The sequence below is a fragment of the Trachypithecus francoisi genome, unplaced genomic scaffold (assembly GCF_009764315.1).
Source record: "Trachypithecus francoisi isolate TF-2019V2 unplaced genomic scaffold, Tfra_2.0 Lachesis_group7, whole genome shotgun sequence".
NCBI lineage: Eukaryota > Metazoa > Chordata > Mammalia > Primates > Cercopithecidae > Trachypithecus > Trachypithecus francoisi.
Window position 1 is genome coordinate 28753208 of NW_022681472.1, and position 23589 is coordinate 28776796.

General features: G+C 40.8%; 1 protein-coding gene across 2 annotated transcripts in view; it reads right to left on the reverse strand.

Moving 5' to 3' along the window:
- Positions 1-20074: 20074 nt before the first annotated feature.
- The window catches only part of CUNH8orf89 (chromosome unknown C8orf89 homolog), a 59490-nt gene continuing 55975 nt past the window's right edge, over positions 20075-23589 (reverse strand). For both annotated transcript variants that reach the window (XM_033203582.1, XM_033203583.1), the window contains exon 5: positions 20075-20280. In XM_033203582.1, coding sequence (XP_033059473.1) covers positions 20150-20280 — 131 coding nt within the window. In that variant the 3' untranslated portion in view covers positions 20075-20149. The remainder of the gene's footprint in view (positions 20281-23589) is intronic.

Consider the following 23589-nt stretch of genomic DNA (forward strand, 5'->3'; position numbering starts at 1 on the left):
ACAAACCACTGCTCAGTGAAATCAAAGAGGACACAAACAAATGGAAGAACATACCATGCTCATGGATAGGAAGAATCAATATCGTGAAAATGGCCATACTGCCCAAGATTATTTATAGATTCAATGCCATCCCCATCAAGCTACCAATGACTTTCTTCACAGAATTGGAAAAAATTGCTTTAAAGTTCATATGGAACCAAAAAAGAGCCCACATTGCCAAGACAATCCTAAGTCAAAAGGACAAAGCTGGAGGCGTCACGCTACCTGACTTCAAACTATACTACAAGGCTACAGTAACCAAAACAGCATGGTACTGGTACCACAACAGAGCTATAGACCAATGGAACAGAACAGAGTCCTCAGAAATAATACCACACACCTACAGCCATCTGATCTTTGACAAACCTGAGAGAAACAAGAAATGGGGAAAGGATTCCCTATTTAATAAATGGTGCTGGGAAAATTGGCTAGCCATAAGTAGAAAGCTGAAACTGGATCCTTTCCTTACCCCTTATACGAAGATTAATTCAAGATGGATTAGAGACTTAAATGTTAGACCTAACACCATAAAAACCCTAGAAGAAAATCTAGGTAGTACCATTCAGGACATAGGCATGGGCAAGGACTTCATGTCTAAAACACCAAAAGCAATGGCAGCAAAAGCAAAAATTGACAAATGGGATCTCATTAAACTAAAGAGCTTTTGCACAGCAAAAGAAACTACCATCAGAGTGAACAGGCAACCTACAGAATGGGAGAAAATTTTTGCAACCTACTCATCTGACAAAGGGCTAATATCCAGAATCTACAAAGAACTCAAACAAATTTACAAGAAAAAACAAACAACCCCATCAAAAAGTGGGGAAAGGATATGAACAGACATTTCTCAAAAGAAGACATCCATACAACCAACAGACACATGAAAAAATGCTCATCATCACTTGCCATCAGAGAAATGCAAATCAAAACCACAATGAGATACCATCTCACACCAGTTAGAATGGCAATCATTAAGAAGTCAGGAAACAACAGGTGTTGGAGAGGATGTGGAGAAATAGGAACACTTTTACACTGTTGGTGGGATTGTAAACTAGTTCAACCATTATGGAAAACAGTATGGCGTTTCCTCAAGGATCTAGAACTAGATGTACCATATGACCCAGCCATCCCACTACTGGGTATATACCCAAAGGATTATAAATTACTCTACTACAAAGACACATGCACACGTATGTTTATTGCGGCACTATTCACAATAGCAAAGACTTGGAATCAACCCAAATGTCCATCTGTGACAGACTGGATTAAGAAAATGTGGCACATATACACCATGGAATACTATGCAGCCATCAAAAAGGATGAGTTTGCGTCCTTTGTAGGGACATGGATGCAGCTGGAAACCATCATTCTTAGCAAACTATCACAAGAACAGAAAACCAAACACCGCATGTTCTCACTCATAGGTGGGAACTGAACAATGAGATCACTTGGACTCGTGAAGGGGAACATCACACACTGGGGCCTATCATGGGGAGGGGGGAGGAGGGAGGGATTGCATTGGGGAGTTATACATGATATAAATGATGAATTGATGGGTCCTGACGAGTTGATGGGTGCAGCACACCAACATGGCATAAGTATACATATGTAACAAACCTGCACGTTATGCACATGTACCCTAGAACTTAAAGTATAATAAAATAAAATAAAATAAAATAAAAAAGTAATAGACATGTGATGCTCCTTTTCAGTTGAACACTTAGAAACTATTGTAGGGTTATTAATTGGCCTAATTTCAATATTGCTGTGTCTCAGGAAATAGGGAGTTTGAGGAGAGGGAGAGAGATGAGGAATGACTGGTCAATGGAGCAGTCGGAACACACATAACTATCAATTAAGTTAACCCTCTTATGTGGGTGCAGTTGATGATGCCCCAAAACAATTACAATAGTAACATCAAAGATCACTGATCACAGATCACTGTAACAGAAATAATAATAAAGAGAAACTTTGAAATATTGCAAGAATCATCAAAATGTGACACAGAGACATGAAGTGAGTACATGCTGTTGGAACAATGATGCCAATAGACTTGCCCAATGTAGGGTCGCCACAAACCTTCAGTATGTAAAAACTGCAGTATCTGCAAGATGCAATAAAGCAAAGTGCCATAAAATGAGGTGTGCCTGTAAATGTTGCTGAGTGAATGAGTATGACTGGGGCAAGCAGAGACATGCCCATGAGTCAGGACTGCAGAAGAGGACTTTTTCATGGAAAGGACATCAGAAATGAAATATTCAAAGAGAACTGCATCATGAAGGAGAAACTTGGATTTGGGATTCAGGCAAGTCCAGGTTCAAATCCTGGCTCTGCAATTTACCAGCTGTGGAAACTTGGGTAAGTTACTAACTGGCAATTTATTTGCCTATAAAATGGGGGAAAAATTCCTTCATCTTACCAGTCACTGTGAGGATTAGAAATAATGAATGTAAACATTAGTTTTAAATTCCTAGAGTCACCAAAACCTACAAACATAAACTGGATGGCTTAAAACAACAGGAATTTATCCTCTTGAAGTTCTGGAGGCCAGAAGTGTGAGATCAAGGGGACATGCTCCCTCTGAAGGCCATAGTAGAGAATCACTCCCCTCTTCCAGCTTCTGGTGGTTCAGATCCCTGGCTGGTAGTTGCATCACTTCAGTCTCTTCTCCTGTCTCCACATGGTCTTCTCCTCTTCTCCTGGATCCCTTTATCTGTCTCTTATAAGGACACTATATTTGTCTTTGGATTTAGGGTCGACCCAGATAATCCAGGATGATCTCATTTTGAGATCCTTTACTTAATAACATTTGCTAAGGCCCTTTCTCCAGTAAGTTCACATTCATGGGTTCCAGGGGTTAGGATATAAACATATCTTTTGGGAGGGCCACAATTGAAAGCCACAATAGTACAGGTTGAGTATCCCTCATATTCAACCTGTGGAAATGAGTTGGGACCAGAAGTGTCTTGGATTTTGACTATGTTCAGATTTTGGAATATTTGCATTACCCTATGGATATCATGAAGCTTTTCTGACATTTTCAACAATATCTTTATACCACAGAGCATAAGCCAAAAAACAGTGAGCAATGCACGTCAGCCTTAGCCCCACGTGGGGCATCGTGGGGAAGCTGCTGTTGGGGTGTCCGGCCTGCACACATACCATTTTATTACTTTTTGTGGCTGCCCTTGCATGGGGAAATTTGAGTCTGCACAGATATATTGCAGCTGAAGCGGACAGGGTCTTTTTTCCTTGGGGACACCGAATACACTGTGTCACACACCTGTGTGTTGACTGTGATCCATCACATGAGGTCAGGTCTGGGATTTTCCACTTGTGGGATCACGTCAGTGCTCAAAAAGTTTTGGATTTTGTAGCACTTTCAGTTTTCCAATTAGGGATATTCAACATGCATTTAATATGTACCTGACATACGGTAGCCACAGAATAGATGAACCACTGCTCAATAATAGCCCACTAGAGTAATAATTATTATCACTATTTTTCATGTGGAAGGACAAGGCTTTTCTCCCTCACCACCCCCCGCCCCCTACCACCACCCATTTTTTGGCTCCTGCCCTCACCCTTGCTTGGAAGAAAGCTTCACTTGAATCATCAAAGAAGTGTGTGGGAGTGGCCTCATTTGCTAGGAGGGAAATGTGTTTGTCTTGTAGGTGTTCCACTGTGAAAAGTCTAAAAGACCAGGATTACCTCTAAGGAGAAGGACCATTTACAAGCTGCTACCATCCCATCTCCTTGGGAAAAATAATCTCCAGAACTTTGATCCCCCCTGCCAAGGTGGGGGAGCAGGTAAGCCACAGAGGTTAAAAACAAAGGGAGGACACCAGGAAGACAGGATTCCTGGATGCCCAATTCACTCTGACTATATGAGTAAAATCAAAAGCATTTTCCACTACCATTTGGGCTCCATAAGTGTTGAAGTGTCGATAACCAGATGCCCACAAGACTTTTTTATGGTGACGGGCAGTGACACACGGCCTTTCCATAGGAAGATGTTGCTCCCCATCCAGCCCAACTCCTTACAGTAAAGGTTCCCTGCTCTCACCACTCCCTCTCCCTGCATTTCACAGGTTGTTCAGGCTGAATGGCACATCCAAGTTCACTAGTTCAGGTGCCCCTGGAAGGAAGATCTAGTCCTCCATCTGATCTCTGTGTTAGAGACCTCAGCTAGAACCAAACAAAAACAACAGACTTGGTGGGACTGGAGGCAACGTCAAATGGCCTCAGGGTTCTGAGTGGGTTTCATTGAGTTTTTGCTTCCTTGGACATCGTATTCTCCTCCATGTCTCTTTTCCCCTCAGTCCCTCCCACCTCCCCACCTGGGAACACTTAGCACGCCTACCACTCAAAATTGCCCTCAATTTTGCATTCAATCCTCACATTAGGGAACCACCCCGGACTCAGTCGCGCCCAGACTCTACTTCAGCCTCAGTCTCAGTTAGTAGAAAACCCTGGAAGGCAGAGCAAAGTAGCATCTCAGACGCACCCCTGGCCTCTGGTTCTAATCGCTGTACTGCTTTTACCTTGTGATCTCTGCCGATCATTCTCCATCTCCTTACCCACATCCACTCTCTGTTCACCCTGCTCTGCACCCCAAGAAGCTGACTCCTGTGGAATGCAGGACCTCCATTATCAACAGACTGTGAACTGGGGTTGGCCACAGGAGGCACACAGGCAGGAGGTGGAAAGAGGGGGTAGAAAGAGTCAGGAACTTCCCTACTCCCCATGCAGCACCATATCCGGCATCCTGCATAACCACAGCTCCTACCAGGCAGTGCTTCTTCCGCAGTGCCTGTTCCTACTGACTCTGCCTTTGGACCTTTAGCCCTAAGGATGGCAACAGCTTTTCACTGTGTTAGTCTCCAGGTACATCACAATCGTGTCTACTTCTTTAACCCTGTCCATAAAGAATCTTCATTTGAGCCATTTCCTAACAGGAGCCCTACCAATACATCGTCAAGCCATCTTCTTCTATTCCTGGGTGCTTATCTTCATTCCTACCTAATACGGTACTTTGGTTTCTCTGGGGAGAGGTGTAGTGCATACTATAGTGTGCCATCCAGATTGCCCCCTGAGAGCTGCAGTACTTGCTTCTCAGTTGCTGAGAGTGTTCACAGGAGAGGCCTTCCTGAGAAATTTCCCTCAGCAGAAGAGATCCACCTTGCCCAGGGTCGCAGCCCACGATCCATGATCCCATGATCTTGTGACTGACCAGTGCAGGGAGGGGCGGAGTTTATAAAGGTGAAATCTCCTTGTCTCACAGGAGGAAAACCCTGAAGGTCTTTTCCAGTTCCACAGATCCATGTGGGATTGGAGGAAGCCTTCACTGAGGCTGCACTGCTGTTCAAGTCCTCTGTCCAATCATTTTGCTGGCCCTCCCTCCTCGGAACTGTTACTGAAGGCGCACCCAGTAAAATTCTTGCGCATGTATCTCCAACTTGGAGTCCCCTTCCCTGGGAACATGTCCGTAGGCAATGAGTTCCTGACTAAAGACCAGGAAGTGGTCTCTCAACTATATGCTGCTAGTCTTTGAAGACAGGGCCTGCCAGACTAGACTCAATTTCCTTCTTCCATACCCTATGTTTGCCACTTAGCTGTCCAGGTCTCCTACCTGTTCTCTACCCTTTGGAAATTCCATCCCATCTCCCTCACCTTACTCAGAGTCCAGCATCTCTGATCTGAACCATCTCATCACCAACTGACATCCTTTCTTGCAAAATAATAAAGACTCTTCTCAGTTCACATGAGGTGCTGGGGACAGTGCTAGGTACTAGGGGCAGAGAAATGAATAAGAAGTAGTTTCTGCCATGGAGGAGCTTGAATCCCACATGTGCCAATTTACCAGCTGTACACTTTGTTAAGGAGAATGAGAAGAAGTGGCTTGAAAAGTAAAAGGAGAAAGAAAATAATGCTCTGGAAGCCTCCTCAAGGAAGAGAGATCCACTGTGTCAAAAGGTGCTTGACAGAGCAAATAAAGACTGAGAATTATCACTGGCTTTGGTCACATGGAGGTTACCAGAAACCTTGACAAGAGCTGTTTTAGTACAGTGGTGACACCAACTGCCTAATTGGAGTGGGTTCAAGAGAACCAGGAAGTTGAGGAAGGAAGACTGAGTACAGGGCACTCTGGAGTTTTGTTGTAAAGGGAAGCAAAGAAATGAAATAGCAGGTGACAAGGGGGATGCTTGTTCATTTAAGACAGATTTTGTAGCAAGTTTCTATGCTGGTGGAAATGATCAAATTAAGAGGAAAACTGTGATGGTTTGGGGATACATTGCTGCAGCAAGAGGAGATCAAGATGTATTTGGTGCACAAGTGAAGAAGTTGCTCTTGGGAATGTGGGTAGTGCACGTCCAAGAACAGAAGCAGGTAAGGTTATAGATTAGCATTTGGGGTGCTGGAAGTTCTCTTCTGACTCCGTCTATTTAATATTTTCTTAATGAAATAAAGAGATAGGTCATAAGCTCAGAATAGGAGACTGAGGGAAGGCACTGGTGATTTGAAAAGAAAAAGAGGTGCCTAATAGTCACCCAGGGGAATGGAGTAAGGATGAGTTGACTAGGAATTGTAAAGTTGGGTTGCTGGGAAGTTTCAACAAGATAGTAGATAAAAAGCATTTAGTGCAATGGCCTGTACATAATTCGCCTGCAAAAAACATTAGTTATTATTAAATCAACCCAGTGATGATCATGCTGCCTGTAAACAAAGTGTTCTGAGAACAGAGAAGAAGCATCCACTTTAGGAAGAATTAGGAAACTATCCCCAGAGGCAGTGAGTTAAGTGCTGGTCTTGAAAAGAGAGAGGAGGACGATTACAATTACTTAAAGAACACCATGTGCTAAACATACTACTGCCACTGAAAATGAGCGAGCCAGCGGCTTGTTTTTGTAAATCACATGTTATTGGAACACAGTCATGCCCGTTAATTTACAGATTGTCTATAACCATTTTCATGCTACAATGTCAGAGTTAAGTAGCTTCAATAGAGACTGCATGGTCAGCAAAGCCTAAAATATTTACCCTCTAGCCTTTTACCAAAAAAAAGTTTGCCAATCCCTGGACATAGGATTAAATAAAGAGTGATTGTAGATCTAAGAAAATAAATTGGACTCACAATATCATTACAGAATTAATACATTAGAAACAGCAAGGAAGAAGAGTCACAACTAGAAACTGAACTGCTGACTTAGAAGAAATGCTAAGATAATCAATAGTGAATGCACCTGTGGGAGAAAAAATTCCACAGATTCAAGGAATCAGAAAGAAAATAGAAAATATTGACAAATTCTTATTCTCCAGTTCTCTAGATAGTTAGAACAGATGAAGATGATCCCAAATAAGGATATTTGGTGTTCCTGAAGTAAAGAACTCAAAAATATGGAACAGAAGAGTAAGTATTCAAAGATTTAATAAAAGAAAAATTTCCTTTTTTTTTTTTTTTTTTTTGAGATGGAGTCTCGCTCTGTCACCCGGGCTGGAGTGCAGTGGCCGGATCTCAGCTCACTGCAAACTCCGCCTCCGGGGTTTACGCCATTCTCCTGCCTCAGCCTCCCGAATAGCTGGGACTACAGGCGCCCGCTACCTCGCCCGGCTAGTTTTTTTTTTGTTTTTTTTTTTTTTTTTTTTTTTTTGTATTTTTAGTAGAGACGGGGTTTCACCGTGTTAGCCAGGATGGTCTCGATCTCCTGACCTCGTGATCCGCCCGTCTCGGCCTCCCAAGAAAAATTTCCAAAAATGCAGAAAGAATTAACTCTACAGCCTTGAAAGAACACACCATGTTCCAGGACATTTTGAACTGGTACAACCTAAGTGAATCATACTCTATAATTCAGTTTCAAGAATCAAGAAAATCTTCAGGCATCCCCACAGAAACAGCAAATAATATATACAAGGGATAAAACATGGTGAGGAATCAGATTTCTCCATGGTAACAATTAATACCAGAAGACAACGGAAAACATCCATGCAGCTCTGAAGGGAAGAAAAACGAGACGGAGTTTCGTTCTTGTTGCCCAGGCTAGAGTGCAATGGCACGATCCTGGCTCACTACAACCTCTGCGTCCCGGGTTCAGGCGATTCTCATGTCTCAGCCTCCTGGGTAGCTGGGATTACAGGCACCCGCCATTATGTCCAGCTAATTTTTGTATTTTTAGTAGTGGCAGAGTTTTACCATGTTGGCCAGGATGGTCGCGAGAAGAGCTTTTAAAAATAACTCCAGTTCAAAAGGCCACCCCAATCCAATTAGATCAGAATCTGTGGGGCTAGAACCTGGACAATGGTAATTTGCAGATGTTCACCAGGTGATTCTGAGTGCAGATGATTCTCAAGCAGGTCTATGGAAAGTGTGGTCTGTGGACAGGCAGCATCAGCATCACCTGGGAGTTTGTGAGAAACACAAGTTCTCAGACCCCGCTCCAGACCTACAAGAATCTGGATTTTAACAAGCTCTCCAGGACATCTGGAGACATGCTTCAGTTTGAAAAGCCTTACAGAGGAATATTTAAGGAAAGAAGACCTAGATCTAGGTTTGAAGATAAATCTAAAAATAGATTTAAATATGAATTTATAATATAAATTTTAAAAGTAATAATATTTGAATTTAAGCAAGGTCACATTTTTGCTGAAGTTTTTCTTACAGCAGAGTAAAAATTAAGTTGAATAACTTTTAAGTATAGCATACATAGAATCATCCCATTTTAAATGACATCTGATGTTATTTATGAGTGATGAGATCTGAGGTGCTTTTTAGACTTCTTTTTTATACTATTCCACATTGCTGAAATTCCAAAAACATCTATTATTTTTCAAAATTACTGAAGTGATTTTTCTCATTAAAAAAAAAACCCTCTATATGTTAATCTGATGAGGATGATCATGATCTGTGTATCAATTCATACCAACCAAATTCACAGAGACTGTGAATCAGAATAGCAATTCATTAATTAACATACTCAATCCCAGATCTAAAACATGTCATGAAGAGAAAGCATCTGATTTTTAGTGGACATATGTACTCAAGAGTCTAAATTACACACTAGAAGGCTGCTTGGTAAGCAGAGAATTACAGAAAAGGAAATGAGTTTTCTTAGGAAATTTCTTTGAAACTATCACTAATGATTTGTCCTTCACCAAAGTAATTATTCTTTGTAAAGAACTGTTTTTCAGTCTAAGATCAGGAGTCCATCTTCCCATCCTAAATATTTATCATAAGGTACAGTTTCCCAAGGTTATGATTGATATTGCTTACACTGGAGGAATTTCTAAACCACAAATGCAGAAGAGTCATTGTGTTCCATCCCAAGGATGAACATCCACAGCAACTGCAATATCAGAACTTGGCATCTCATGCTTATCTCTAAATCTTGAGTTTATCTTACTTGAGGGTGATTTGAGCTTTCTGTGAATAAAATATACACTGGTTTTTCGTAAAACTTCATGAGAAATGAAAACAGTAAATGTGAGTAAGGAAGTAGAGCTTGTGGTTAAAAAATAATAATAATGAAAAACATAAATCCAATCCCAAGGCTAAAAAGGTGAATAATTATTAATGTCAGCACATCCTGTTTATTAAAAAAGAAATAAACATTCCATAAACATTCCACTCCTTTCTTGAACTGGTTTCAGTTAACTCTTTCCTAGGGAAGATTAGGGCAGGGAGCAGACATAATTATTCATGTACACGATCCCTGCTTTCCATTCTACCAGTGTAAATGCTCCATGATGATGTGTTCGTGTCAGGAACTCAGCTCAATCTTCAGATTTTTTTTTTTTTTTAAGATAATCTCTCTCTGTCACCCAGGCTGGAGTGCAGTGGCACAATCTTGGCTCACTGCAACCTCTGCCTCCCAGGCTCAAGCGATTCTTGTGCCTCAGCCTCCTGAGTAGTTGGGATTACAGGCATGTGTCTGCATGCCCGGCTAATTTTTATGTATTTTTAATAGGGACAAGGTTTCTCCATGTTGGCCAGGCTGGTCTCAAACTCCTGGCCTCAAAATGCTGGGATTACAGGCATGAGCCACCACCACCACCAGCAGTCCCCGTGAGATATATTTTTGTCTGTGGAAATGAAACTGACCAAATAGTCCCATAAGTAATTTTATTTTGGAAAAACATGGAAATTGATCCTTCTAGTCTTAAAACTTGAAAGTTACATTTGTTTTATCTGAATTCCTTTCTCAGGGAAGGACCTTCAGGCATCTCAAAACAGAAAGTATCAAAGAACTGAAACTCATCAGATCACCACATCCAGACAGTGAGTCTGGATCACTCATTCATCGTGATTGGTTCCATGCTCCTCCCTAGTTCCTAGTTTCTGTTTTCTTACACATTGTTACATTTCTTCCCTGCTATATACACCTCTAGTTTTAGTAGGTCAAGGAGATGGATTTGAGACTGAACTCCCATCACCTTGGCTGTAGCACCCTATTAAAGCCTTCTTCCTTCATGATAATCCTTGTCTCAGTGATTGGCTTTCTGTGTGGCGAGTAGCAGGATCTAGACCAAACCCCTGGAGTTTCAGTAACAGAAGTACTATCTTGCCCTAAATTTTAAGTTATTAAACCATTATTACATGCATCAGCTAGGTTTAAGGTTTTAAGAATTATTATTCAGGCTGGGCGCGGTGGCTCAAGCCTGTAATCCCAGCACTTTGGGAGGCCGAGACGGGCGGATCACGAGGTCAGGAGATCGAGACCATCCTGGCTAATACGGTGAAACCCCGTCTCTACTAAAAAATACAAAAAAACTAGCCGGGCGAGGTGGTGAGCGCCTGTAGTCCCAGCTACTCGGGAGCTGAGGCAGAAGAATGGCGTAAACCCGGGAGGCGGAGCTTGCAGTGAGCTGAGAACCGGCCACTGCACTCCAGCCTGGGTGGCAGAGCAAGACTCCGTCTCAGAAAAAAAAAAAAAAAAAAAAAAGAATTATTATTCTATGGATTTACTATATGAGCTTTGAATCCTAATAGATTGAAATCCTAGTTCTCCACTTTCTGGCTAGAGACCTAGTATAAAACACAGACTCCAAATTTACCTTATTTATGAAGCAGAAATAATATCACCTACTTATTTTTAGGGTTTTCATAAGATTTATAAATAATACTAAGAGTACATAGTAGGAGTTCAACATTAAATCCATCCGATAATCAAAGATGTTTAAGAGTGTTCATCCAAAAAATAGTTAAAATTTTCTTTGAAAATTTTCTCCTGCTTCCCATTTCTTAAATCATTGGCCACACTTGGAAGAGGTGATCAGAAGAAAGGTAAATCTAAATCATTCTTAACCAAAATTCAGATGTAAGCAGAAACATGTCCATTTAATTATTCTCCTAGGAGCTAATGTATCGTAATGTATACAAACATATATGTATTAATGCATTATGTATAAATTAATATAAAGCATGCAAGGACATAGAATACACTCATTCTCCTATATCTGTGATAGCTGCTGCTGCTTCTCCTTCTCCTTCCTTCTTCTTCTTCCCCTTCCCCCTCCCTCTTCTCCTCCTTTCTTTCTCTTCTGTCTTCTTCCTATTTCCTCTCATCCCTCATGAATTTGGACTCCTTCTCTTTCTACATTTTTATCAGGGAAACTCAGTCTTTGCTGTGCAAATGTTTCTCAGAGTTCTAACTCTAGTCAGTGTCTTTTTTCCATAACTACAGAGCTGCTTTTCAAATACCTGCCTGGCATCTCAATGTGGACATCCTGATGGCACCTTAAACCAAATATGTCTGAAGTTGCATTTATGCTCTTATTCCCCACCAAATTAGCATATCCTTCTGAGATTCTTATCTCTAAGATTGGAAACCTGAGCTACTTTTGATTCTTCCTTTCTTGATGTTCTATAGCTAAACAATTAATCTTAAGTCCTCTCCCTTGATATCCTAATTATCCAGTCCCTCCTTCCCATTCCTGCTTCCCAATGGTTTCTCAACCTTCAACGTCCCCCTGTTACCATCTAGCCTACAAATGATGAACCTTCATCCTTAATCACAGAAGCAATAACTTACTTGCATTCTCAAAATCTCCCACTGGGAAAGATTAAATATAAATTCATGCTTGGCATCTGAGGCTCTCTACCACAGATGATCAAGTTATCTTTTGGGACCTACTGCCCTCTATTCCTTTGTCCCTGAGGTTGTGCATGAATTGCCCCACAAAGCCAGATCTAGCTTGCATATATAATTTTCTTTGGGAAACACAATGGCTTTATAAATTTTGAATTAGTTGCTTATTTCAAATTAGTTGCTAACATTTATACATTGGAAGGTTTCATGTAGAAATCCAGATTCTGGCTTCTGGATCCCAACATGAAAAGCTGGGATGTCTGGCAACTTTGAACCCGCATGGCACAAAGGGCTGAGGCTAGGCAACTAGAGCCCTTTGAAAGGCAGAAACAGGCCCCAGTTCACTACAGCCTTCACCTGACTGGTGTCACTCAATCTGGTGCTGCCTTGGTGCCTGCAGGCACATGGATTTATGACACTTGCTCTAGAATACCTAGTGCTCCAGCCAAGTGCGACATTCCTGAATGCACAGCATCTTTACTTCTATTTCCCCCTTTCTGAAAATGCCCTCTTTCCTTCTTTCCTGTCTTTACAGCCCATTTCCAACACCATATCTTCCTTGGAGCTTTCTGTGAGCACCCTGCTGGATGTGACTTCCCATTTGTAAACCTCTGTAACATTCTGTGACTCTCTTATGGCCCAGAGCCCACCCTCCTTGGCATCACAGTCATATCCTTGCTTTCTCCCTGTGTCTCAGAAAGGGATAGAGATGTACACTTTTCCCCACTCCTCAGGCTTTTTCAAAAAGGGGTTTTCATCTTGACCTAGACTTTCGTTCTCCTCCCCATGGAGACGAAGAGCATTTGTCCCCACCTCCCTTTTCCCCTCAGGGACCTGCCTGTCTACACAGTGAAGAGGCCCTGTTATACACGACAGTAAAGGAACTGATGTGCAGGTGAAACTGAGGGTGTTCGCACTACCTGTGCGTGTTCATCTGCCCGATTCTGAAGGCCAGTAATGGGAAGCCCCCTTATTGCTACACATCTAAGACAGGGCTTCCTATCCTGCGTTGATCAGCAAACCAAGCTCAATTTTCATCGTCATCAGCTTGAATACTTATCTAGCAACTGTTTCCAAACTCAAGCAGGGAAAAAGAAGACATTTTTCTGACCTCAACAGTAAGACCTCACTTCTTTAAAAATTATTATACTTTAAGTTCTAGGGTACATGTGCACAAGGTGCAGGTTTGATACATAGCTATACATGTGTCATGTTGGTTTGTTGCACCCATCAACTCGTCACTTACATTAGGTATTTCTCCTAATGCTATCCCTCTCCCAGCCCTCCATCCCCCAATAGGCTCTGGTGTGTGATGTTCCCTGCTCACTGTGTCCAAGTGTTCTCCTTTTTCAATTCTCACCTATGAGTGAGAACACGCCGTGTTTGGTTTTCTGTCTTTGTGATAGTTTGCTGAGAATGATAGTTTCCAGCTTCATTGATGTCCCTGCAAAGGACCTAAAGTCATCCTTTTTTATGGCTGCATAGTATTCCATGGTGTATATGTGCCACATTTGCTTAATTCAGTCTATCACTGATGGACATTTGGGTTTGTTCCAAGTCTTTGCTACTGTGAATAGTGCCACAATAAACATACCTGTGCATGTGTCTTTATAGTAGCATGATTTATAATCCTTTGGGTATATACCCAGTAATGGAATTGGTGGGTCAAATGGTATTTCTAGTTCTAGATCCTTGAGGAATTGCCACACTGTCTTCCACAATGGTTGAAATAGTTTACAGGCCCACCAACAGTGTAAAAGTGTTCCTATTTCTCCCTATCCTCTCTAGCATCTGTTGTTTCCTGACTTTTTAATGATCGCCATTCTAACTGGTGTGAGATGGTATCTCATTGTGGTTTTCATTTGCATTTCTCTCATGACCAGTAACGATGAGCCTTTTTTCATGTTTCAAAATGTCTTCTTTTGAAAAGTATCTGTTCATATCCTTTGCCCACTTTTTGATAGGATTGTTTGCTTTTTCTTGTAAATTTCTTTGAGTTCTTTGTAGATTCTGGATATTGGCCCTGTGTCAGATGGGTAGATTGCAAAAATTTTCTCCCATTCTGTAGGTTGCCTGTTCACTCTGATGGTAGTTTCTTTTGCTGTGCAGAAGCTCTTTAGTTTAATTAGATCCTATTTGTCTATTTTGGCTTTTGTTGCCATTGGTTTTGGTGTTTTAGTCATGAAGTCCTTGCCTATGCCTATGTCCTGAATGGTATTGCCTAGGCTTTCTTCTAGGATTTTTATGGTTTTGGGTCTAACATTTAAGTCTTTAATCCATCTTGAGTTAATTTTCATATAAGGTGTAAGGAAGGGATCCAGTTTCAGCTTTCTACATATGGCTAGCCAGTTTCCCCACCACCATTTATTAAATAGGGAATCCTTTCCCTATTGCTTGTTTCTGTCAGGTTTGTCAAAGATCATATGGTTGTAGATGTGTGGTGTTATTTCTAAGGCCTCTGTTCTGTTCCATTGGTCTATATCTCTGTTTTGGTACCAGTACCATGCTGTTTTAGTTACTGTAGCCTTTTAGTATAGTTTGAAGTCAAGTAGCATGATGCCTCCAGCTTTGCTCTTTTTGCTTAGGATTGTCTTGGCAATGTGGGCTCTTTTTTGGTTCCATATGAACTTTAAATTAATTTTTTCCAATTCTGTGAAAAAAGCCATTGGTAGCTCGATGGTAGCTTAAATCTATAAATTACCTTAGGCAGTATGGCCATTTTCACGATATTGATTCTTCCTATCCATGAGCATGGAATGTTCTTCCATTTGTCTGTGTCTTCTTTAATTTTGTTGAGCAGTGGTTTGTAGTTCTCCTTGAAGAGGCCTTTCACATCCCTTGTAAGCTGGATTCCTAGGTATTTTGTTATCTTTGTAGCAATTGTGAATGGGAGTTCACTCATGATTTGGCTGTTTGCCCCCTACAAGAATGCTTGTGATTTTTGCACATTGATTTTGTATCCTGAGATTTTGCTGAAGTTGCTTATCAGCTTAAGGAGATTTGGGGCTGAAAATGGGGTTTTCTAAATATACAATCATGTAATCTGCAAACAGGGGCAATTTGACTTCTTCTTTTCCTAATTGAATACCATTTATTTCTTTCTCTTGCCTGATTGCCCTGGCCAGAACTTCCAACACTATGTTGAATAGGAGTGGTGAGAGAGGGCATCCCTGTCTTGTGCCAGTTTTCAAAGGGAATGCTTCCAGTTTTTGCCCATTCATTATGATATTGGCTATGGGTTTATCATAAATAGCTCTTATAATTTTGAGATATGTTTCATCAATACCTAGTTTATTGATAGTTTTTAGCATGAAGGGCTGTTGAATTTTGTCGAAGGCCTTTTCTGCATCTATTGAGATAATCGTGTGGTTTTTGTCATTGGTTCTGTTTATGTGATGGGTTACATTTATTGATTTGCATATGTTGAACCAGCCTTGCATCCCAGGGATGAAGCCAACTTGATCATGGTGGATAAGCTTTTTGATGTGCTGCTGGATTCGGTTTGCCAGTATTTTACTGAGGATTATTGCATCAATGTTCATCAGGGATATTGGTCTAAAAATTTTCTTTTTTTGTTGTGTCTCTGCCAGGATTTGCTATCAGAATGATGCTGGCCTCATAAAGTGAGTTAGGGAGGATTCTCTCTTTTTCTATGGATTGGAATAGTTTCAGAAGGAATTGTACCAGCTCCTCTCTATACCTCTGGTAGAATTCAGCTGTGAATCTATCTGGTCCTGGACTTGTTTTGGTTGGTAGCCTATTAATTATTGCCTCAATTTCACAGCCTGTTATTGTTCTATTCAGTGATTCAACTTCTTCCTATTTTAGTCTTGGGAGAGTGTATGTGTCCAGAAATTTTATCAATTTCTTCTAGATTTTCTACTTTATTTGCATAGAGGTGTTTATAGTATTCTATGATGGTAGTATGTATATCTGTGGTATCAGTGGTCTATCATTTTTTATTGCATCTATTTGATTCTTCTCTCTTTTCTTCTTCATTAGTCTTGCTAGTGGTCTATCAATTTTGTTGATCTTTTCAAAAAACCAGCTACTGGATTCATTGATTTTTTGAAGGGTTTTTTGTGTCTCTATCTCTTTCAGTTATGCTCTGATTGTAGTTATTTCTTGACTTCTGCTAGCTTTTGGATTTGTTTGCTCTTGCTTCTCTAGTTCTTTTAATTGTGGTGTTAGGGTGTTGATTTTAGATCTTTCCTGCTTTTTTGTGGACATTTAGTGCTATAAATTTCCCTCTACACACTGCTTTAAATGCGTCCCAGAGATTCTGGTACATTGTGTCTTTGTTCTCATTGGTTTCAAATAACATCTTTATTTCTGCCTTCATTTTGTTCTTTACCCAGTAGTCATTCAGGAGCAAGTTGTTCAATTTCCATGTAGTTGTGTGGTTTTGAGTGAGTTTCTTAATCCTGAGTTCTAATTTGATTGTACTGTGGTCTCAGAGACAGTTTTTTTGATTTCTGTTCTTTTACATTTGCTGAGGAGTGCTTACTTCCAATTATGTGGTCAATTTTAGAATAAGTGTGAAGTGGTATTGAAAATGTATATTCTGTTGACTAGGGTGGAGAGTTCTGTAGATGTCTATTAGGTCTGCTTGGTGCAGAGTTGAGTTCAAGTCCTGGATATCCTTGTTAACCTTCTGTCTCGTTGATCTGTCTAATGTTGACAGTGGGTGTTAAAGTCTCCCATTATTATTGTGTGGGAATCTAAGTCTCTTTGTAGGTCTCTAAGGACTCACTTTATGAATCTGGGTGCTCCTGTATTGGGTGCATATATATTTAGGTTAGCTCTTCTTGTTGAATTGATCCCTTTACCATTATGTAATGGCCTTCTTTATCTCTTTTGATCTTTGTTGGTTTAAAGTCTGTTCTATCAGAGACTAGGATTGCAACCGCTGCTTTTTTTTGCTTTCCATTTTCTTGGTAGATCTTCCTCTATCCCTTTATTTTGAGCCTATGTGTGTCTCTGCACATGAGATGGGTCTCCTGAATACAGCACACTGATGGGTCTTGACTCTTTATCCAATTTGCCAGTCTGTGTCTTTTAATTGGGGCATTTAGCCCATTTACATATAAGGTTAATATTGTTATGTGTGAATTTGATCCTGTGATTATGATGTTTGCTGGTTATTTTGCCCATTAATTGATGCAGTTTCTTCATAGCATCGATGGTCTTTACTATTTGGCATGTTTTTGCAGTGGCTGGTACTGGTTGTTTCTTTCCATGTTTAGTGCTTCCTTCAGGAGCTCTTGTAAGGCAGGCCTGGTGGTGACAGAATTTCTCAGCATTTGCTTGTCTGTAAAGGATTTTATTTATCCTTCACTTATGAAACTTAGTTTGGCTGGATATGAACTTCTGGGTTGAAAAAAATTCTTTTCTTTAAGAATGGTGAATATTGGCCCCCACTCTCTTCTGGCTTGTAAGGTTTCCACCAAGAGATCCACTGTTAGTCTGGTGGGCTTCCCTTTGTGGGTAACCCGACCTTTCTCTCTGGCTGCCCTTAACATTTTTTCCTCCATTTCAACCTTGGTGAATCTGACAATTATGTGTCTTGGGGTTGCTCTTCTTGAGGAGTATCTTTGTGGTGTTCTCTGTATTTCCTGAATTTCAATGTCGGCCTCCCTTGCTAGGCTGGGGAAGTTCTCCTGGATAATATCCTGAAGAGTGTTTTCCAACTTGGCTCCATTCTCCCCATCACTTTCAGATACACCAATCAAACATAGATTTGGTGTTTTCACATAGTCCCATATTTCTTGGAGGTTTTGTTCATTTCTTTTTACCCTTTTTTCTCTAAACTTCTCTTCTTGCTTTATTTCATTAATTTGATCTTTAATCACTGCTACCCTTTCTTCCACTTGATCAAATCGGCTATTGAAGCTTGTGCATGTGTCACAAAGTTCTCGTGCCATGGTTTTCAGCTCCATCAGGTCATTTAAGGTCTTCTCTACAGTTTATTCTAGTTAGCCGTTTGTCTAACCTTTTTTCAAGGTTTTTAGCTTACTTGGAATGGGTTTGAACATGCTCCTTTAGCTCGGAGAAGTTTGTTATTACCAACCTTCTGAAGCCTACTTCTGTCAACTCATCAAAATCATTCTGCATCCAGCTTTGTCCCATTGCTGGCAAGAAGCGGAGGAGAGGCACTCTAGTTTTTAGAATTTTCAGCTTTTCTACTCTGGTTTCTCCCCGTCTTTGTGGTTTTGTCTACCTTTGGTCTCTGCTGTTGGTGACCTACAGATGGGGTTTTGGTGTAGATGTCCTTTTTGTTGATGTTGGTGCTATTCCCTTCTGTTCATTAGTTTTCCTTCAAATAGTCAGGTCCCTCAGCTGCAGGTCTGTTTGGGTTTGCTGGAGGTCCAATCCAGACCCTGTTTGCCTGGGAGGTCCACTTCAGACCCTGTTCACCAGCGGAGGCCGCAGAATAGCTGCAATAGCTGCAGGTCTGTTGTAGTTGGCTGGAGGTCCATTCCAGACCCTGTTTACCAGTGGAGGCTGCAGAACAGCAAATATTGCAGAACAGCAAATATTGCTGCCTGATCCTTCCTCTGAAAGCTTAGTCCCAGAGGGGCACCTGCCTATATGAGGTGTCTGTTGGCCCTTATTGGGAGGTGTCTCCCAGTTAGGTCACACAGGGGTCAGCGACCCACTTGAGAAGGCAGTCTGTCCATTCTCAGAGCTCAATCACCATGGTGGGAGAACCACTGCTATCTCCAGAGCTATCAGACAGGTACATTTAAGTCTGCAGAAACTGTCTGCTGCCTTTTGTTCAGCTATGCCCTGTCCAAGAGGTGGAGTCTTTAGAGGCCTTGCTGAGCTGCGGTGGGCTGTGCTCAGTTTGAGCTTCCCAGCTGCTTTGTTTACCTACTCAAGCCTCAGCAATGGCAGACGCCCCTCCCCCGGCCAGGCTGCCATCTTACAGTTTCATCTCAGACTGCTGCCCTAGCAGTGAGCAAGGCTCCATGGGCATAGGACCCACTGAACCAGGCACAGGAGAGAATCTTCTTGTCTGTCAGTTGCTAAGACCTTGGGAAAGCACAGTATTTGGGCAGGAGTATCCCATTTTTCCAGGTACAGTCTGTCATGGCTTCCCTTGGCTAGGAAAGGGAAATCCCCCAACCCCTTGCACTTCCCGGGTGAGGCGATGCCCTGCCCTGCTTCGGTTCACCCCCCATGGGCTGCATCCACTGTTCAACCAGTCCCAGTGAGATGAACCATGTACCTCAGTTGGAAATGCAGAAATCACCCATCTCCTGTGTTGATCATGCTGGTTGCTGCAGACCGGAGCTGTTCCTATTCAGCCATCTTGTGCTGCCCTCAAGACCTCACGTTATCTTAAATCTTCCCTAGCAGCTAGCCAAGGTCATTGCACAAAATAGACACTCAAGAGTATCAAATTGAATCAAAACACACAATCAATGTATGTAAAACTCATGGAATAAAATTTATCTTATGCTTATTTTCCCATAAACCATAATTTATAGTCCTTCAACATAAATAAGGAAAAAATATAACTTGTCTCTGTAATGTTAACAAAATACAATGACTCATCTATAACATATTTATTTCCTATTTACATTTCCATTTTTATATAAATCATTTTGCATCGTATCACATAAAAAAAGAAAATATAAAGCTTAAAAGTCACTGAAGAGCCGGGCGCGGTGGCTCAAGCCTGTAATCCCAGCACTTTGGGAGGCCGAGACGGGCGGATCACAAGGTCAGGAGATCGAGACCATCCTGGCTAACACGGTGAAACCCTGTCTCTACTAAAAAATATAAAAAAATTAGCCGGGCGAGGTGGCGGGCGCCTGTAGTCCCAGCTACTCGGGAGGCTGAGGCAGGAGAATGGTGTGAACCCGGGAGGCGGAGCTTGCAGTGAGCTGAGATCCGGCCACAGCACTCTAGCCTGGGTGACAGAGCGAGACTCCGTCTCAAAAAAAATAAAAATAAAAAAAAATAAAAGTCACTGAAGAAAGCATCACACTGTACGACATTTCTCAGCAGTCTCGGAGCTCTCATTTCTTGCCTTTTTTTGATTTTTTGGTTGTTTCCTGACGAATGGTATCATATTCCAATATGGCTATTTTGGAAAGTCTCTCTAAGTATTGAGATGGTGCTCCAGTGAGAGGATCACTGAAGCCAGAACCTGGAGGAGGAGGTGGGGAATCAGCTATTAAAATGAATTAAGCATACACGAATGATATTCTATTAAATATAATGTGACTGAAATATTTCTTCCACAAATGACTATTACACATTACCAGTTCTTACACTACTGAGGTATATCAACCCAGAAAAAGCATGGTACTGCCATAAAAACAGACACATAGACCAATGGAACAGAATAAACAATGCAGAAACAAATCTATACATCTATAGTGGATTCATTTTCAACAAAAGGGCCAAGAATATACACTAGGGAAAAGACAGTCTCATCAATAAATGGTGCTGGGAAAACTGGATATTATGGATATTATAAAACTGGATATTATGCAGAAAAATGAAACCACACCCCATCCCTCACCATATAAAAAAATCAAATCAAAATGGATTAAAGACTTAAATCTAAGATCTCAAACTATGAATACTAAAAGAAAACATTGGGGGAACTCTCCAGGATATTGGAGAGGTCAAAGATTTCCTGAGTCATACCCTAGAAGACCAGGCAAACAAAGCAAAAACGGACAAATGGGATCACATCAAGTTATTAATAAAAAGCTTCTGTACAGCAAAGGAAACAACAAAACAAAAAGAACCTACAGAATGGGAGAAAATATTTGCAAACTACCCATCTTACGAAGGATTAACAAACAGAATATATAAGGAGCTTAAACAACTCTATGGGAAAAGTCTAATAATCCCATTTAAAAATGGACAAAAGGGCTGAGCAGGGTGGCTCACGTCTATAATCCCAGCACTTTGGGAGGCTGAGGTGAGCAGATCCCTTGAGCTCAGAAGTTCAAGACCAGCCTGGGCAACATAGCAAGACTCTGTCTCATTTAAACTCTCATGTTAATAAAAATTAATTAATTAAGTGGGCAAAAGACTTGAATAGACATTTCCAAAAAGAAGATATGCAAACAGCAAACAGGCATATGAAAAGGTGGTCAACATCACTGATTATCAGAGACATCAAAACTACGATGAGATATCATTTAACCCCAATTAAAATGGCTTTTATCTAACAGACAGGAAATAACACATGCTGGCCAGGACGTAGAGAAAAGAGAACCCTCATTCACTGTTAGTGGGAATGTAAATTACTACAACCACTGTGAAGAACAGTTTGGAGGTTTCTCAGAAAACCAAAAATGGAGCTACCGCATGGTCCAGCAATCCTATTGCTAGGTATATACCCAAAAGAAAGGAAATTAGTGTATCAAAGAGGTATCTGCACTCCTATGTTTACTGCAGCACTGTTCACAATAACCAAGATTTGGAAGCAACTGAAATGTCCATCAACAGATGAATGGATGAAGAAAATGTGGTACATATACACAATGGAGTACTATTCAGCCATAAAAAAGTATGAGATCCTGTCATTTGCAACATTATGGATGGAACCGGAGATCATTATGTTAGGTTAAATAAGCCAGGCACAGAAAGACAAATTTCACATATTCTCACTTATTTGTGGATGCTAAAAACTAGAACAATTGAACTCATGGAGATAGAGAATAGAAGGATGGTTACCAGAAGCTGGGAAGGATAGTGGAGGAGAGATGGGGGGAGGGGGGAAGTGGGGATGGTTAATAGGTACAAAAAATACAAAGAATGAATAAGAACATGTATTTGATAGCACAATAGGGCAATTATAGTCAATAATAATCTAATTGTACATTTAAAAATAACTAAAAGAGTATAATTGGATTGTTTGTAACACAAAGGAGAAATGCCTGAGGGGATGGATACTCCATTCACCCATATGTGATTATTACACATTGTATGCCTGTATCAAAATATCTCAAATACCCCATAAACATATACACCCACTATGTACTCAGAAAATAAAAAAAAACTACTAGTTTTTGATATAACATATATTTTGAATTAGAAATGCCATGTTTACTTTCTTTTTTCTTTCTTTTTTTTGAAATGGAGGATGGAGTCTCATTCTGTCGCCCAGGCTGGAGTGCAGTGGCCCAATCTCGGCTCACTGCAAGCTCCACCTCCCGGGTTCACACCATTCTCCCGGCTTCACACCATTCTCCCGGCTCAGCCCCTCAAGTAGCTGGGACTACAGGCGCCTGCCACCACGCTGGCTAATTTTTTGTATTTTTAGTAGAGACGGGGTTTCACAGTGTTAGCCAGCATGGTCTCAATCTCCTGACCTCGTGATCCGCCCGCCTGGGCCTCCCAAAGTGCTGGGATTACAGGCGTGAGCCACTGCGCCCGGCCTGTACAATACTTTTTAAAACATAGGACAACTGTGAGATTTATTTCAAAGCAAAAGGCATCATCTCCACAAATAATTAACTCATTTCATATTTTACATGCCTATCAAGTTATTTTATTCTAGTAAAAACATTTATCATAAATGCTAAGTGAAGTAAAATTGTAACGTAAAATAAACTTATTCACTTAACTGAAATAGCATTAAGCTTCTATCATAGGGTGGCAGTAATACAACAGATAGCATTTGTTGAATGATCTTTGTCAAGTATTTTACATCTATTTTATCCATACAACACTACTATGAACGAGTCATCTGTACTATCCCGAGTTACAGATTTTAAAAAGACAATTTAGGGATGCTAAATAACTGGCCCAAGTGCACATACTTAGTAACTGTCAAAGTCAGGATTTGAACCCAGATTCATCAAAGTTCAAATCACTACATATTACCCCAAATACATAAATATGTAGAAATACTTCTATTTAAAAACATATATGGAGCGTTGACAATAATATACTGACCTATGTTACTTTAAAATACTATTATTTAACTTCAGTTTCAAGTGTCAAAAAAAGCACTATCGTCAGTTCTCCAATGTAGTTGTTATTTTTCTGTTTGTTTTGTTTGCAGGGGTAATATGAGTGAGGAGTTCAGAGAGAAATAGCTGAGAGTTAAGAATATGATCAGGACTTCTGTTCTTAGCAGTACAATGGACTTGACACTTTAAAAGACCCTCTGGCAGCAAAATAACTAGATTGCAGGCATTAGGCAAACCTGAAAAAACTTCAAAGAATCAGTATCATACACACAAATGCAATTAAGTTAGAAGTTGTTAATAATAAGATAAATTTAAAATTCTGAAATATTTAGAAATGTATACACATGTGTTAGTCCATTTTCACACTGCTGATAAGGACACACTGAGACTGGGTAATCTGTAAAGAAAAAGAGGTTTAATGGACTCACAGTTCCGAAACCTGGCTGGGGAAGCCTCACAATCGCCAGAAGGCGAAAGACACGTCTTACATGGCGTTAGATAAGAGAGAATGAGAACCAAGC